We start from the raw sequence: 14479 nt of genomic DNA, 5'->3' as shown, positions 1-14479 counted from the left end.
CAGGAATATTTTCTAAAATTTCAAAAAATGTTAGAAAAACATGATTTTTTTTAAAGGGAGCTTTGTTAGATATTCCAAATATTTATCACACAACCCTAACATTTTTTGAATTTGTGAACCTGTTTATAAAACAAGGTCATTTTTTAGAATTCAGACCATTTTCGAAAAAGAAAAAACAGATGAAAACCAAAAAAATGAAACAATAGGAAGACGAGAATGTTCTAGAATTTTCCAAAACCGAAAGCATGACCCTCTTTGCCTACCCCTAAAATGAGCTAGCCCACTTGCTTTGTTTGGAGGTTGTTTGATGTAACATGCGGCAAATAGGAAATACTGAAAATCCCTATGTGATGCGCTTTGTGTCAAATTATTGGGGCTTCTCACAGAAACGGGGAACATATCTTGTGCAACGGTGCCTGTGGCGCTACTGGTGCATCGGACCTGCTAGCACATTTCAAAATATTCTAAAAATGTTGAAAAAAATCAGCACATTCACGCAATATCAATGTTTGTTGTCATAAAATTTCATATCAAAATTCGATATATTGGGAAAATGATAAATTTGACATCAATGCGGTAATGGACATAATCTAAATGTCGAGTTATATTACATATTATTTAGTGTTAGATATCTTGAGCAATGTTTTGAATTTTTGTGACGACAAGCATTGATATTGTGTGATATGCCCAACTTTTTTTCTTCACATTTTTGGAACATTTTAAAATGTCTTATGGAGGTCAGGGTCACCGATAGCACCACAAGCACTCAGTGCACTAGATATTTCCCCACAAAAGCTAGCCAGTTAGGCCAACCCATTTAGTTGTCCGGTTCTGGAAACTTCCCGAAAGGTTCGATTCAGTTTTAGTATTTTTCATTTTTCTTTTCTTTTTCTCATGTTTCTTGTACCCAATTTCTTTGTCTTTTAGTTTTAAAGTCTCTTTTTGATTTTTTTTTCGAAATTTCAAGATTTGTTTCGAATTTCAAAAATTGTTCGGGTTTATTAAAAATGTGTTCATGTTTTCAGACATTTGTTCAAAATTCGAGATATAGCCATTTTTATTTTTTTTCAAATATTCAAAAGATATTCCTGCGTTCATAAAGGTTTTAAATTTGAAAAGTGTTTTGGTTTTCAAAATGCGTTTATAAATTAGAAAAAAAAATTCATGATTTTTTTTAAATGTTCATGTTTTCAGTAACTGTTCCCAATTTCAAAATAAGTTCAAAATTTAGAAATGTTCATGCTTTTTAGAAAGATCAGTTTTTCACGATTTTAAACTGTTATCATAGTTTTTTCAAAAAAAATCACGTTTTCAGAAAATGTTCTCTTTTTGAAAAACGTCCAGGTTTTAGACAATAATAATTTTTAGAAGATGTTCATATTTTCAAAAAATTAATTTCATGTTTTTCATAAAACGAATAAAGATGGTTGCTTTTTCTGGCAACGTTGTTGCTACAGTAGCCTGGCCGCTACAGCGCGCGACGGACCGGCCTTGCAGGGGCGCTCCCTGTGCGGGAGGCTTCTCCCCGGGCTACCGGGTGCGGGATCTACCGCCTGTCTGGAATAGTCAGTCTGCCGTCCCAGTTACTAGTCGGATCAAGGATATTACCTCCGTCTCAATGAATAAGTCATTCGCGTAGTTCTAGGTTAACGATTTAACTATTTAAATATGTATTATATGTGACAAAAAACATATATTTAGAAACTACATCCTTGTAGAAATCTAGTGATCTACTTTTCATGACATATAACACATATTTAATTCCTCAAATCAATGACCTAGAACTACGCGAATAACTTATTGACGGAGGTAGTAATTGAATTCGTTTAAAAAAAGGATGATTGAATTGAACCCTATATATATAAAAAGGAAAAGAAATAAGGGAACCCTAGCACCGTCGCAAACCCAAAACTATTCTTCTTCAACCTCCCATCTGGTCTCGACGTATTGATCGCGGTCGCCGTCCACGCCACCAAAGGTACCCTCTCCGCTCCCTCTTTCCTCTTCGCGGTGGAGTCACGGTAAACCCTAAATTTGTGAAAGCAAGTCTGAAGACCGCCCTCTGTCGACTCGAGAGGCGCTCGGCATCCCCCACCTGCCCCCGCCGCTGCGCTTCCCGAAGTTGTCGCCGCCCCCAAGTCCTTCTCGTCGCTGCAGCGTGGCCGTGCTCCTCCACGTGCCATTCTCCTTGCCGACCTGCTACTGCGCCGCCTTGCCGTCTCGCTCCACCCTGCCCCGCAACCCAGATCCGCGCCGATGGGGAGCACCGAGAGCGACGGTGCTGTATTGCTGTGGCGGCGTTTTGTTCAGTTTTTAGTGTTTGTCGAGAGAATGAGGATGTTTTTGCTCCTGCTGCTGATTGATTGCTATGTGCTGCTGCTTGCTAGCTATTGCTGGTTGATTTGCTATGTGCTGCTGGCTTGCTACCTGCGTCTTCCTATCTGCTGCTGCCTGTTGCCGCTTGCTAGCTACTACTGTCTTCGTGTGCTCAATAATAAGAACGTTTTTGGTTTTAAGTATGGAGAAAGGTAATGTCGAATTGGGTCGATATATGGTTTCTGAAGATATAACCGTTCAAAAATACAGTTGTTAAGACATGTCTGGTGGTTACAAAAAAATAATAAAGTGTAAGTTGGCAGAATTAGAGTGGGATTTGATTAAGTCAGAGAAATAGAGAATTTTTTTGTGATCCTCTCCAATCGATGATGTAGGGAGTCAAATTTGGGGAGTTCATTGGACTTGCTCTAAATCCACACAATAGTGGCAATGTGGACTTGCTATTTTTTTTCCCATTTGAACCTTCCTGTGGTAATGTGGTCCGAATCTTGCATTCCCCGGCTCAGTGGCTAATTAGCCAGTCACACACTGCAGCCACCATGTGTGGCAGCGATCTCTGTGTGAATGGTCAGTAAGCTCACCTACATTTACTCGATTTGTTGTGTCAATTAGAGGAATGACTCTTCCACGTGATTCCTTCTTTGATTCATCAACTCACACATCGATGTGCTAAAACTTTCGTTTCCTCACAACAAAGTTAGATTTCTAATACTCTGCAAAATAATTTAAGTTTTGGAAGTACTTTTGGCCAGCATTCATTAATTAGGTGTTTACCTATACATGGTTATCTCGATTTGTATTCTGTGTACAAGTTTAATTTAACGCTTCTATGTATAAGGAGTTAGTGAAACAGTCAGCCGTCTAATGTATAGTACTGGAAAGTGTGCAATTCAGTTTACAGAATTGACCTACCATTGCCAAGTGTAGAGTAATCTCCGATTACAAGGAATTATGCAACCCTTCTCATGTTAATGCGGTCTGAAGCCAGTCTAGGCTCGGTGGCTAATTAGCCAGTTATACACTTGGGCCACCATGGCAGCAATCTTTGTGTGAACGGTCAATAAGCTCACCTGCATTAACTTGTTTATAGTTGTGTCAATTGGAGGAGTTCCTCTTTCACGTGCTTCCTTCTTTGATACATCAGCTCACACAATTGTACTTCCAATTTTATTGTTTCGTGGCAAGTTTGTTTAGGTCTTCAGGAATTAGGAACCATTGTGCATATATGTGCTGCACTTTGATGTTTTTTTTTATTGCAACCAATAATCGGTGTTCACCTAAGTGTACTCCTGTCGGTTTACATATTGGTTAATGTTTTAGTGAAGCAATCGGCAAGTTTAGTCCTCCAGCCTGTAGTTTTAGACTGTCCAAGACTCTTTGGCCTGATAAGAAGAAATGTATCTTCTAAGCAGTATGTTCCACCTTAACTGATGTTTGTGCTTGAGCTTTGGTGTTTGTCTTTTAGAGTACCAAGTATTTGATTGTCGATTGCCTGCTAGTTTGTTAAGAAGTTTGTACTGTCTAGATTTGTTTTACAAAACTGGTGTGCAATTGCTGAGTGGAGAGTCTTCTGTCTGTATAATCATATCATAGTCCCTTCCTGAAACAACCTTATATTAACACATGCGGGCTCATCTTTTGCTCTATAGACTACAATATTGGTGCTTATCCCTTAATAAAACTAGATTCATGTGGTCTTTGTTTAGAAGTTATATGCATTTTTTTTTTGTTTATAGTAGCTGGAAGTATTCTAATGCTTAGGATTTGGATTCATCATTTTTACCATTGACTATTATATACATTGAAAAGGATGATTGATTTCTTTTGTTGTACATATTCTCTGTGAAACTCAAATGTAAAATTAGTTTTTCTTTTCTTTTCAAATAGGCTGCTATTTTCCTGTTAGTGCTCATCATATGGATTGAATTGCAGACTTTTGTCCATTTTGTCTCACTTTAGTTTCAAATATATGCAGTGTCATCCACAATGTATGGCGATGTCCAATCTGAAGTCCCCCAGCCATCTTCATCTCCTGTGAAGCCCGCCTCAACTTCGTGCCGAAAGACGAACTCCGTCAACACCTCTTTTGTCACGCAACTAAGAGATCACTTCCACGAGTTTATTCATGCCTCCATGGACGAACACAGGACATGCTTAACAAACACTGTCAAGAAATTGTTTGCGATGTCAAAGGCCGTCGCAGAGAGAACCGCTGGGGCAAAAGAAGCTGGAGCTGAAAGCGTTTTGCCACTTCAGAGTGAAGTGTCGCGGTAGAAACATACTCCGTATGATGCAATGTCAGTTCTCTGTACTGAAAGTTTGTCGCTGTCACTAAGCATAACCCTCAAGTCAAACAGTAGAGTTTCAAATTTTTGGTGAATATATTATGTACAGTTACATCATGCTGTCGTCTTTTGACTGTCTATGCAAGAAGAGAAACACTTCTTTCTCTTCTATCTATAGATAGAATCAGGCTACCCAACACTTGTTTTTTTCTGTATTCTGATCTTTTGCCTATAAAAACGATGTCTTTGTCTATCTACAAGTGCGTCACAAGTATGACCAGGACCGCACAAAGAACTAACCCAGCCGAGGAAGCAGACCAACTGCTCCCTGCCGGCGAGCCGGAGGTGTCCGTCGCGTCGTAGAGGGAGCTGAGCCTGAAATCCGGGTTGGACCCGTACAGCAGCTGCACGCCTTCGACGTCGTCGACGGTGAGGTCGGCCTTCTTCTCCAGCGGCTTGATGCTCGGGTACATGACGGCCTGCGGCGAAGTCGAGTGTCCGAGCCCGAGGACGTGGCCGATCTCGTGAGTCGCCACGGACTCAAGGTCGATGGCCGCCGAGGCTTTCGTTTCGCCGGCGAAGTCCACCGCCCACTGCTCAGCGGCGTCGAGGTGGAGCCGCCCGTTCTTGGGAGAGAAGGCGTGGCCGAGCACGCCGAGCGGCCCGTCAAAGGGCACCCCGTCGCCGTGGCTGCCCTCGTAGAACCCCACCTTGATCTCGGCCTCGTCGTAGTCGTCCGTCTCGACGAACGCCACGGGGATGACCCGCGCCCACCGCTCGAACGCGCGCCGGAACACGGCCCTCACGTCGTCGGCTGGCAGGTAGCCGACGGTGGCCGTCGGCGACACGGCGTACGTGAGCACGACCGGGTCCGGGTCCGACCGCCGCGTCCACCGCGGCTTGCCCTTGAAGAACGTGAACCGACTGACCGCGCCGCCGTGCTCTGGCGAGACGGACGCGCCGTGGTCGTCCTGGACGCCGCAGCGCGGGGACATCATCTGATCGAGCGTCACGACGTCGAGCTGGCCGGTGACAGGCAGGCTGAGCCGGGACTGGTACCGTTTGACGGCGGCCTCGAGGTGCTCGTCGAAGGCGTCCGTCGGGTCGCCGCCGTGCTCCGGCCCGGCATGCTTGGGCATGTAGCCGAACATGGCCAGGTAGCGCTTCAGGTCGCCGAGCCCCGTCACACGGGTCCCCCGCTGCGCGTCTAGCAGCCGCTTGAACGAGTGCCACCCTTGGCCATGGTGCCGGCCGTGCACCGGCGCCGGCGCCGGCGCAGGCCTCGCGGCGGCGCACGAGAGGAGGCAAAGTATCAGCACCAGCGGGAGACACGCAGCTGCCCGAGCGGGGCGACATGGAACCATCAGAGCCAGGCGCGCGCACGCGCTGGCCGTTATTCTCGTTACAGGTCTCCGCGCGGCAAAGAATCTTATGCAAGAAACGAAACAGAAGAGAACAAAAAGGTTCGGATAGGGGAGCCGATGGGTCTTTGGTTGGCCACCGGCTGACTCCGTCGCCGCCCCGTCGTCGTCTCCCCGGGTGGCCTTCTCCGTCACGCAATAGATCAAGCTCTGCGTCATACGCGAAGACCAAAGGCCTTTTTTTCCTTTTCTTCTGCGAGCCGATTCAAACGCATATACTCCTAGATTATATAGACATATCTCTATATTTGATATTTGGTATAATATGATTTGTACTCCATCTTCTACCTTATATATCTCTAAAAGAGGCGTATTAATATGGAGCTAATCCGAGCGGTGTTACGCCCGGGCTCGGCACACGTATTAGGATTTAGGAACTGCAAGTACAGGAGCTACCCGCCTCAGTCTGGCCTGGAAGGAGGTAGGAACGCGCCTTCAGCGTGGCCTCTGTCAGGAGACAAGAACTTTACGACCGGACGGTTCGTGCAAATTGACCAAGGATGGTGATTAAGTTGACAAGTTAATGGTTTAGGTTGATTGGGCTGAGGTAATCGTATGATGGGCAAAGAGTAGAGATTGATCATGGATGCCCCTGTCAAATGGCGTTTTCAACGCTCTCAGCGCATACGGCAAGTTGGAAAACGACGTAGCGGGCCGTTTTCTCGGCCTTGGTCTTAGCGGGCGGCTTACGTTTGCACTAGAAAGAGAAATTGCTCTAGCCCGTTGCAGCTTCGGTGGAGAGAGTTCTCCTCCTTTTCCTAGTCCCAGCACCATAGCCAGAAAAATACCACATCAATTCAAATGTTCAAACCCTGAAGAAGAAAAACACAACCAGACGTTTCGATCATGCCGGTTCTTGGCCTGTTTTGCCCCCGATAAAAAGGATTGCGCATTCCTGCGCCAACGCAACACAGTCGCGTCACGATCAGATGGCGATCTCCTGTCCTGCCTGTGCGAGGTGTTCGACCGCAGTATCTTTGCATCGTTCCCATCCTTCAGTGTTGTGGAGACCGTGACCATCTGACCGCGACCCGCGCGCGGTGCACCAGAGAAGGCCGCCCTGCCTGGCCCCATGGGCGACGAGTTTTTCCCCCCTCCTCTGAATGGTCCTGCAGCTTCTCCACAGAATGTTCACATCTTGGGACGCGTTGGCAGATGCATCAACTGCTTTGCCGCGTCTGTTACTTCAACTAATGCCTTGTCAACACTCTTATTCTGTACTTGAACAGTCCCGCACTTGAGTCCTTTTGATTAATCTTACATTTTGAGATAATAAACTCCCTGGCCCCCGCTAGTTGTAACTTTCATGCGTGGCCATTAAAAACCCAACTTTGGTAGTGCGCTGTGGATGCAGGGGGGGACGAGGGGGGGCGAGACCCCCCCCAACGATCGTGTCATCCCGTGCAGCGATCAGCTATATGCTAATCTTTTTCGCCTGCGCACTTGTCCGTACCTTGCTTCGCCCCCCCTATCCCTTGGGCCTTTGTTACTAATGCGAAGCATCAGCCCATCTGCTGATGTACAGCCCATTGGCTAAAGGCACAAATTGCACGAACTGGACAGCCTAATCCACGAACACCTTAGTTACAGAACGCAGCCACGATTAGGCACGCACATATCGCCGCATCCTTTCCAAACCACCGCCGCCATCTACTCCTAGAAGGACGCCGCCACGGATCTCTCATCTCTCCATAGCGCGGCCATTGAGTAGCGGAGAAGGAAGCGGACGCCGCCACGCCGGGACAGGCAGATGTTGATCCGCGGAGACGTTGCCGGTTGCCAGCAGATCGGGCGCACGGATGCGCAGCAACAACACAAGGGGAGAAGGTAGTTGCTTTTCACATCAGATTAGTTCGTGCCTTTAAGAAGTATAGAAGTATAATCACACAGACTATAGTCATTAGAAGAATTAATTCAATTTTTTTTACAAACCAGTAGGTTCAAAAGCTCAGCCATCAAAACCAGGGACAGATTCATGGGATCAAAGGGGCCAGTTAGTAGCAGCACACAGCCACGCACAGATCCATAATCCTTCCGTTTCCAAGCAGCCTATTGCAATCAAGCGTCAGTAGGCAGATCAATGGGTACAAAACAACGAAAACAGGTATATTAGTCCTGGTTGCTCCTTCCCAAACTAAACATCTTTTTCCTTGTACCACTCTTCTTAATTTGCTTCCACAGAATGAATTTGCTTCCATCTCGCCAATTCCAATGAAAATAATGAGATAAGGTAATGTATTATTAACCCACGTTGCATCACTACAAATTATTAGTTCATGAAATTATCTTGTGTTTCTTGTGTTGTGAGTTTATTTTGTCATTTATTAATTTCCTTGAAGTTTTGATCATGTGAATGCAATGAATAGAGAAGAAAAGGCATGTTTGCACCATGACATCTCCATTAGACCAGACCCTAGGATTTTTTTTTACAACATAGCCGTTGCCCATGAGACTTAGTGCGCCCCCCCTGTGTCAAAATCCTGGCTCCGTCCCTGGCTGAACGGTCGTCTGAGACTGCCTTATATTGCATCTGCCCAATTCACATCGAGATTGGTGTGCCTTTCGGGTTTTCTCTGTTGGGTTTAGGCCTACCCTTCTATCCCTACGCCTTCGGTGGTGCCACTTGTTGAGGAACACGGTAATTTTAAAAAAATTCCTACGATCACGCAAGATCTATCTAGGTGATGCATAGCAACGAGAGGGGAGAGTGTGTCCACGTACCCTCGTAGACCGAAAGCGGAAGCGTTTCAATAACGTGGTTGATGTAGTCGAACTTCTTCGCGATTCAACCGATCAAGTACCGAACGCACGACACCTCCACGTTCAGCACACATTCAGCTCGATGACGTCCCTCATGCTCTTGATCCAGTTGAGGATGAGGGTTCCGTCAGCACGACGGCGTGGCGACGATGATGATGATGTTACCGGCGCAGGGCTTCGCCTAAGCACTACGATGGTATGATCGAGGTGTGTAATTATGGAGGGAGGCATCGCACACGGTTGGGAGAGAAAACTTGATGTAGGGTGGAACCCTATGTGGACGATCTTTCGCGTTTGGAGTGGATCCTACGGGGAATCACGAAGAACACGCGGAAGCACACGAGGAAATCACGGGGAGGAACGAGGGAAAACACTCAACCAACAAGGAATCGGTCACACAAATGCTAGATCAAAGAACACAAAGAGATACACGAGATCCAAAGTCAACAAAGGTAACCGATCTTCTCCGTGAGGAGGTCTTGAATCCACAAGGGGATCTTTCCACGAGGGGGTCTTGAATCCGATAGGATCTTCTCCGAAGAGGCCGCGGTCTCTCACGAGGAGGAGATCCGATGGATGAGCGAAGCTCTATCTCTAACTTGAGCTAAATCAACGCTAAACCTAATTAGGAGGAGGTGGAGGAGTATATATAGTCATGGGCCACAAAGGGGTAAGTGAAGGGGTACATGGGCGGCGGCCCAACACACTGTGCGCAGACAGGCGTCGGACGTCCGGAGGGTTCCGGTCGTCCGGAGGCTCGGGAAGGTCCGGACGTCCGGTGCTCTTCGGACTTCCGTAGATTCGGCTCGGGTGCGCTTCGGTCGGACGTCAGGAGGGGGCCGGTCGTCCGGAGGCTCGCGGGGTCCCGGACGTCCGGAGTTCTTCGGATGTCCGCAGATTCGGTTCGGTGGTCGCTGGCACGGTCGTCCGGAGGGGGTCGGTCGTCCGGAGCCTGGGAGTCGTCGGACGTCCGGTCCTGGTCGGACGTCCGGCCGCTGTAGCTTCAGGCAGCTTCTTTTCTTGGTCCTTGTACTTGGTGTCCTCGCCGTCTTGTCCATGGTCTTCCTCCTTGTTCCTGGTCATGCATAGCACATATATATGAGGTAGTAACCATGTCTCACATGTGGGAAGTGAAGGTTCGGAGAGGAGCGAGTTCACCTTGTGTCCAATGGCGTATGTTCGAGGTCTCGTCGTATGTCCACTTGGGGTTTGGAGCGTAGTCGGAGTGTACATGGGGATGAACGTGGGATGCTCCGCATCATCTCCCCCCCCCCCCTTGGGAAAGATCCGACCTCGGATCGTGATCCTCATCACCATGGAAACGGTTGACGTAGACGGACTTGTAGTTGGACGAAGTTGAAGACATGGCGCAATCCAAGTAGTCCAAGGTGTCGCTGGAGTGATAGACATGCAAAAAGAGCAAACACAAGCAACACTCGGAAATACATTGGTTAGCGCACACAAAGTGTCCATCATATAAGAATGAGTCCGTGCGGCAAGATTGGTCGTGAGAAAGTGCATGAAGCTTATCAAGATGATCTAGAATGAGTTGCAAAGCATTCATGTGAGGAAATGCAATCATTGTGCACACAAATGTGTTGTAAATATGATTAATGCAACCACGGTGCAAAATGATGTCATAGTGAGACGGTTTATCAATAGCATGAATATGGCAATGGATGCTCAACATGTGTATGTTATCATGCAATTGATGATGGGTAATATGATCATGATGTATGAATATGCCATCAAGGAAGATCACAACAAATTTGCTAAGGAAGTGCACAAGCTCATATATCATGGATGACATGGAAATAGATGCAACAAGGCAATCATAATGTGAGTCAATCCATGCATAGGGTGCAAACTTGTGGTGAGTATGATAAGTCCATCGAGCATGACATGTATGAGCACAATCAACAAATATGGAGGTGTTGGTGTACCAAAGCTCAATGTCGAGGCATGAGTGGAGTTTCGAAGGTGCATCCAATAAGTGCGAGCGCTCCTCAATGTGAAGCTTCATGTAGCCAATCTCCAATGTTGCTCCTCCGTTCACGAGATGTATCATGTAGACAACAAGAAAGAAACAACAATGAAAGAGTGACCCATCCAATATGCGTATTTGAGGATGGCTCAAAGAGAAGGAGTTCACCTTTAGGAGTGTCTCAAGGATGATGTAGTTGTGCATCTTGTATGCCTTGACATAACCAATATGTCTCATAACGGCACCGCCTTGTGAATCCTTCAAAATGAAAGAACATGACAAACACTTGGAAAAACAAATGAGGTTAGCGGACATGCAAAACCTATCATTCGAGTGGTAATATACCTAACAAGTGTATGCATCATGCTCATCATAAGAAAGGACAAGGAAGCATTTCATAGTATGGAGGCATATGATGCGATTACAACCAAATGCAATAGGCTCAATCAAACAAGCATGCATCACAAGTAAGGTGTCAAAGTCTCCAAGATCAATAAGCATAGTATGGTTGCACTCAATACAAGTGGATATGAAAGAGGCAACTAATGGACACATGAGACAATGATCAAGATATATCATGTGAGAGGCATGGGCATAGATGTCATCAACCCAAGAAAGCGAGTAAGAGTGGAACATGGGTGATGCAACCAAGCAAGCAATCTTAGCAATCAAGTCAAGCATGCTAGTAGTGCAAAGATGCAACATACTAGAAGGAATCATGGCAAGCATGTCATGTGTGCAAATAGTGGGAATGAATAATTCACATGTCATAGCACAAGCATGAAAGCAAGGTATGAGGAAAGTAGGTTCATGGTGTTGGCAAGAAGTCCTATGTAAATAGCAATGTAACATCATGACTCTCCCAACACAAGAAGCAACAATAGTATGAGGCACATGATAAACATGGCAATAGCAACAAGGATCTCCACCAAGCATGCAAATACACATAGAAGTATCATAATGGTTAATCATGGGTAGATGCAAGCAAGGGTCACAATTGCATGGAAAATGCATAGAAGCAAGTATAACATGAAAAGTGAACACGGGAAAATGAGCATAAGGTGACAAGTGGTAAATAGCCCATAGCCGTGTGAGAGCCAAGTAGAAGAGATGCGCGTAGTCCTTGCACGAAGGGGACGGTGGTAAGGATAGTCCACGGGATCCCAAAGCATCGTTGCTCTCAAGAGCTCGTTTCGTCAACTCTTGGGATTGAGAGGTTGACGAGTATACATGAGTACTTACACAAAACAAAGACAAAGGAAAAATTGTGTGTGCATGGTATATGTACACATCATCCATTATGATGCGCACGTGCTCGTGTCGGTTAGCACAAAATATCCAATGTTCAAATAAATGAGATGCGCGATATAGAAACATGTCATCCATCATGATAGGTTTGTTATTATGTATGGCATAATGGAGACTCAAATTGTGTAATGCATCCCGAGAAATATCTAGAGCATTGTTATTCATGGAATGCATATGGTGCAAGCAATCATGGAAATCATGCAAAGGATGGGATGAATCAAAATCTCCTAATATGCATGAGGAAGCTATGGGGGTCTCCTCATGAGCATTAATGGAAACATCACATGAAGAATATTGACAACATCCAAAACAATGCATATTTGGAACAATGTGATCATGGCATGGCATAGTAGATGAATTGCACAAGTCATGTAAAGGAAGCATGGCAATATCATCACATGAAAAACAAATGCCAATAACCATGGGCTTGTCATCTATACCATATGTGAAAATAGGATTTATCTTAATGGGGCATGCATAGTTACTATGTTGAGATTGTAATGATGCAATATGGGAAATCTCACTCATAGCATATGACAAGTTCAATGGATTGTCAAACATGACGTGACCAAAAGAAATTTCACATGATATCCTATGGAGCATAGCATCACAACTAGGCAACTCAACATGCTCATCATCATATTCATCATAAATAGGTAATTCAAGGCATGAAGAAGTTTCACTAGCATGAAGCATGGTAATAGGTGGGTCAACATCATGGGAGCAATCAAGGTCAAGAGAGTCCACTAGTGGGACAAGAGAAGCACCATCACCTATGTTACCTTTGGAGCGTCGCTCATGTGTTGTAGGTGAGGTGTTGAAGATCAAGTCATGGTCATCGTCATCTTGATGGAACCATGTGGGGGGTGTATCATCGTCCACCATGGCCATCGGTTTTCCCATTGGAGGCATGGACTCGTCGCGTATGGGCGTGTCTTCATGTAGGAGACCTAGCACCATAGAAGAAAACACACTAGGAGTAGAGGTTAAGTCATTAGAAATCATAATGGCCTCACATGCCGTGTCAACTACCTCACTCTCTAAGTATTGTGGCTCACTCACTCCCTCAAGGATGCTCTCACTCATATGGTTGGTGGAGTCACTCAATTGGCTCTCAACCTCACATAGGATGTGTGGCATGCTCTCATGTGTGGGGCTAGTGGTGGTCACACTCATCCTCTCATAGGAAATGCTCTCAATGTCACATATGGTGGATTCACTCATGTCACTCATGTGGTGGTGGCTCTCCTCACGTGGCACTTGGGGCATCTCGACATATGTGGGTGTCGGAGAGATGTAGGTGCAAATGTCTCCATGCGCGGTCGCGTAGCTTGACTCGGAATATGAGTCCAATGTGGGCGTCGTCTTCATGTTGTTGAAGAGGTTCGCGCTCGTCGCCGTGGTCGAAGGGGATGTCCCTTGCTCGACCGTCTTGTCACCGTCTTGGTGTTGGAGGCCCATATGATGTGGCACCTCGTAGCTCGTCTCCATGACCGAAGGGAATTTCCCATGCTCGACCATCTTCCTTGGGGGGCTTCCGAAGATGGAAGTGTCGCCCTCTCTTGAAGGTGGTCGCCTTGGACTTGATGAAGTCGTTGTAGCCGTACTTGTGGGAAGTAGGCGAAGATGCCGTACGTCCATAGGCGAAGATGCCTTGAGAACACTTGGCGAAGATGCCGAAGTGGTTGATGTAGCCGTAGTGCCGTCTTGGTGGTGGTCATCTCGCGGTCTTCTCTTGTGCTTATGAAGCTTGGACTTGGCGTGAAGTAGGGCTTGTTGGGACTTGTGCACTTGTGCTTGTGGAGCATCTTCATGATGATGATGTCGTTGTCGTGCTTGAGCTCGTTGGCATTCGTCGTCGTCGTGCACATGATGCTTGGAGGTGACTTGCCCTTCATGACGATGTTTATTACGAACATGATGGCGGTCACCATGTAGATGTTGACTTGGACGACTTGTGCTTGCATCTTGTTTGTGCTCCAAAGATGATCGACTTGGTCGCCGCCGCCTTGAAGATGACGAAGGGGAAGTAGACTTGATCAAGGCTCTAATCTCCTCCATCCTTGCATCTTGCTCCTCTTTATGTGCGGCAAGCTTCTTGTCGAAGTAGTCCCTTCTCCCTGCTTTGGAGTGATGAATGTCGATGGAGATGTTCTCGATGCGCTCTCGCAATCTTGATTGTGCGCCTTGCACTTGTCGTTGTAGATCGAAGATAGACGCTTTGGTTATGTAGTTGTTCATGCCGTCGTTGTTGTCGAAGACCGGAGAGGAAATGCCTTGCCTATCCATCACAAAACTCGAGCAAATATGAGTGGGAGAAAGAGAAGAACTTATACCAATGTACCTTGACCGAAGTTGACAATGAATCAAGTTCACTCAAATGC

The 14479-nt window shown here is 46.2% G+C and overlaps 2 protein-coding genes across 3 annotated transcripts; one reads left to right on the top strand and one right to left on the bottom strand.

Annotated features, from left to right (window-relative positions):
* Positions 1 to 1840: 1840 nt before the first annotated feature.
* LOC123128818 (uncharacterized) lies at positions 1841 to 4831 on the top strand. 2 transcript variants are annotated; one of them, XM_044548924.1, is made up of 2 exons: positions 1841 to 1978; positions 4313 to 4797. In XM_044548924.1, the coding sequence occupies exon 2, from the start codon at positions 4324 to 4326 to the stop codon at positions 4609 to 4611; it is 288 nt and encodes a 95-aa protein (XP_044404859.1). In that variant the 5' UTR covers positions 1841 to 1978; positions 4313 to 4323; the 3' UTR covers positions 4612 to 4797. The 2 variants fall into 2 exon arrangements, with proteins under 2 accessions (XP_044404859.1, XP_044404852.1); XM_044548917.1 differs by lacking the exon at positions 1841 to 1978 and adding an exon at positions 1985 to 2278 and having other exon boundaries at positions 4313 to 4831.
* LOC123128811 (metalloendoproteinase 1-MMP-like) lies at positions 4682 to 6268 on the bottom strand. Its single transcript, XM_044548909.1, has one exon. It carries the CDS (start codon positions 6200 to 6202, stop codon positions 4877 to 4879), a length of 1326 nt encoding a protein of 441 aa, XP_044404844.1. The 5' UTR covers positions 6203 to 6268; the 3' UTR covers positions 4682 to 4876.
* Between the last annotated feature and the right edge of the window lie 8211 nt (positions 6269 to 14479).

This window comes from Triticum aestivum, chromosome 1B (assembly GCF_018294505.1).
Source record: "Triticum aestivum cultivar Chinese Spring chromosome 1B, IWGSC CS RefSeq v2.1, whole genome shotgun sequence".
Taxonomy (NCBI): domain Eukaryota; kingdom Viridiplantae; phylum Streptophyta; class Magnoliopsida; order Poales; family Poaceae; genus Triticum; species Triticum aestivum.
This window is presented reverse-complemented; position numbering and strand designations above follow the sequence as displayed.

Coding starts and splice junctions, on each gene's coding strand:
- LOC123128811 (XM_044548909.1), bottom strand. CDS start 6,202: ATGACGCAGAGCTTGATCTATTGCGTGACGGAGAAGGCCACCCGGGGA.
- LOC123128818 (XM_044548917.1), top strand. CDS start 2,257: ATGGGGAGCACCGAGAGCGACG. Junction 2,279..4,312: donor GGGGAGCACCGAGAGCGACG/GTGCTGTATTGC, acceptor AAATATATGCAG/TGTCATCCACAATGTATGGC.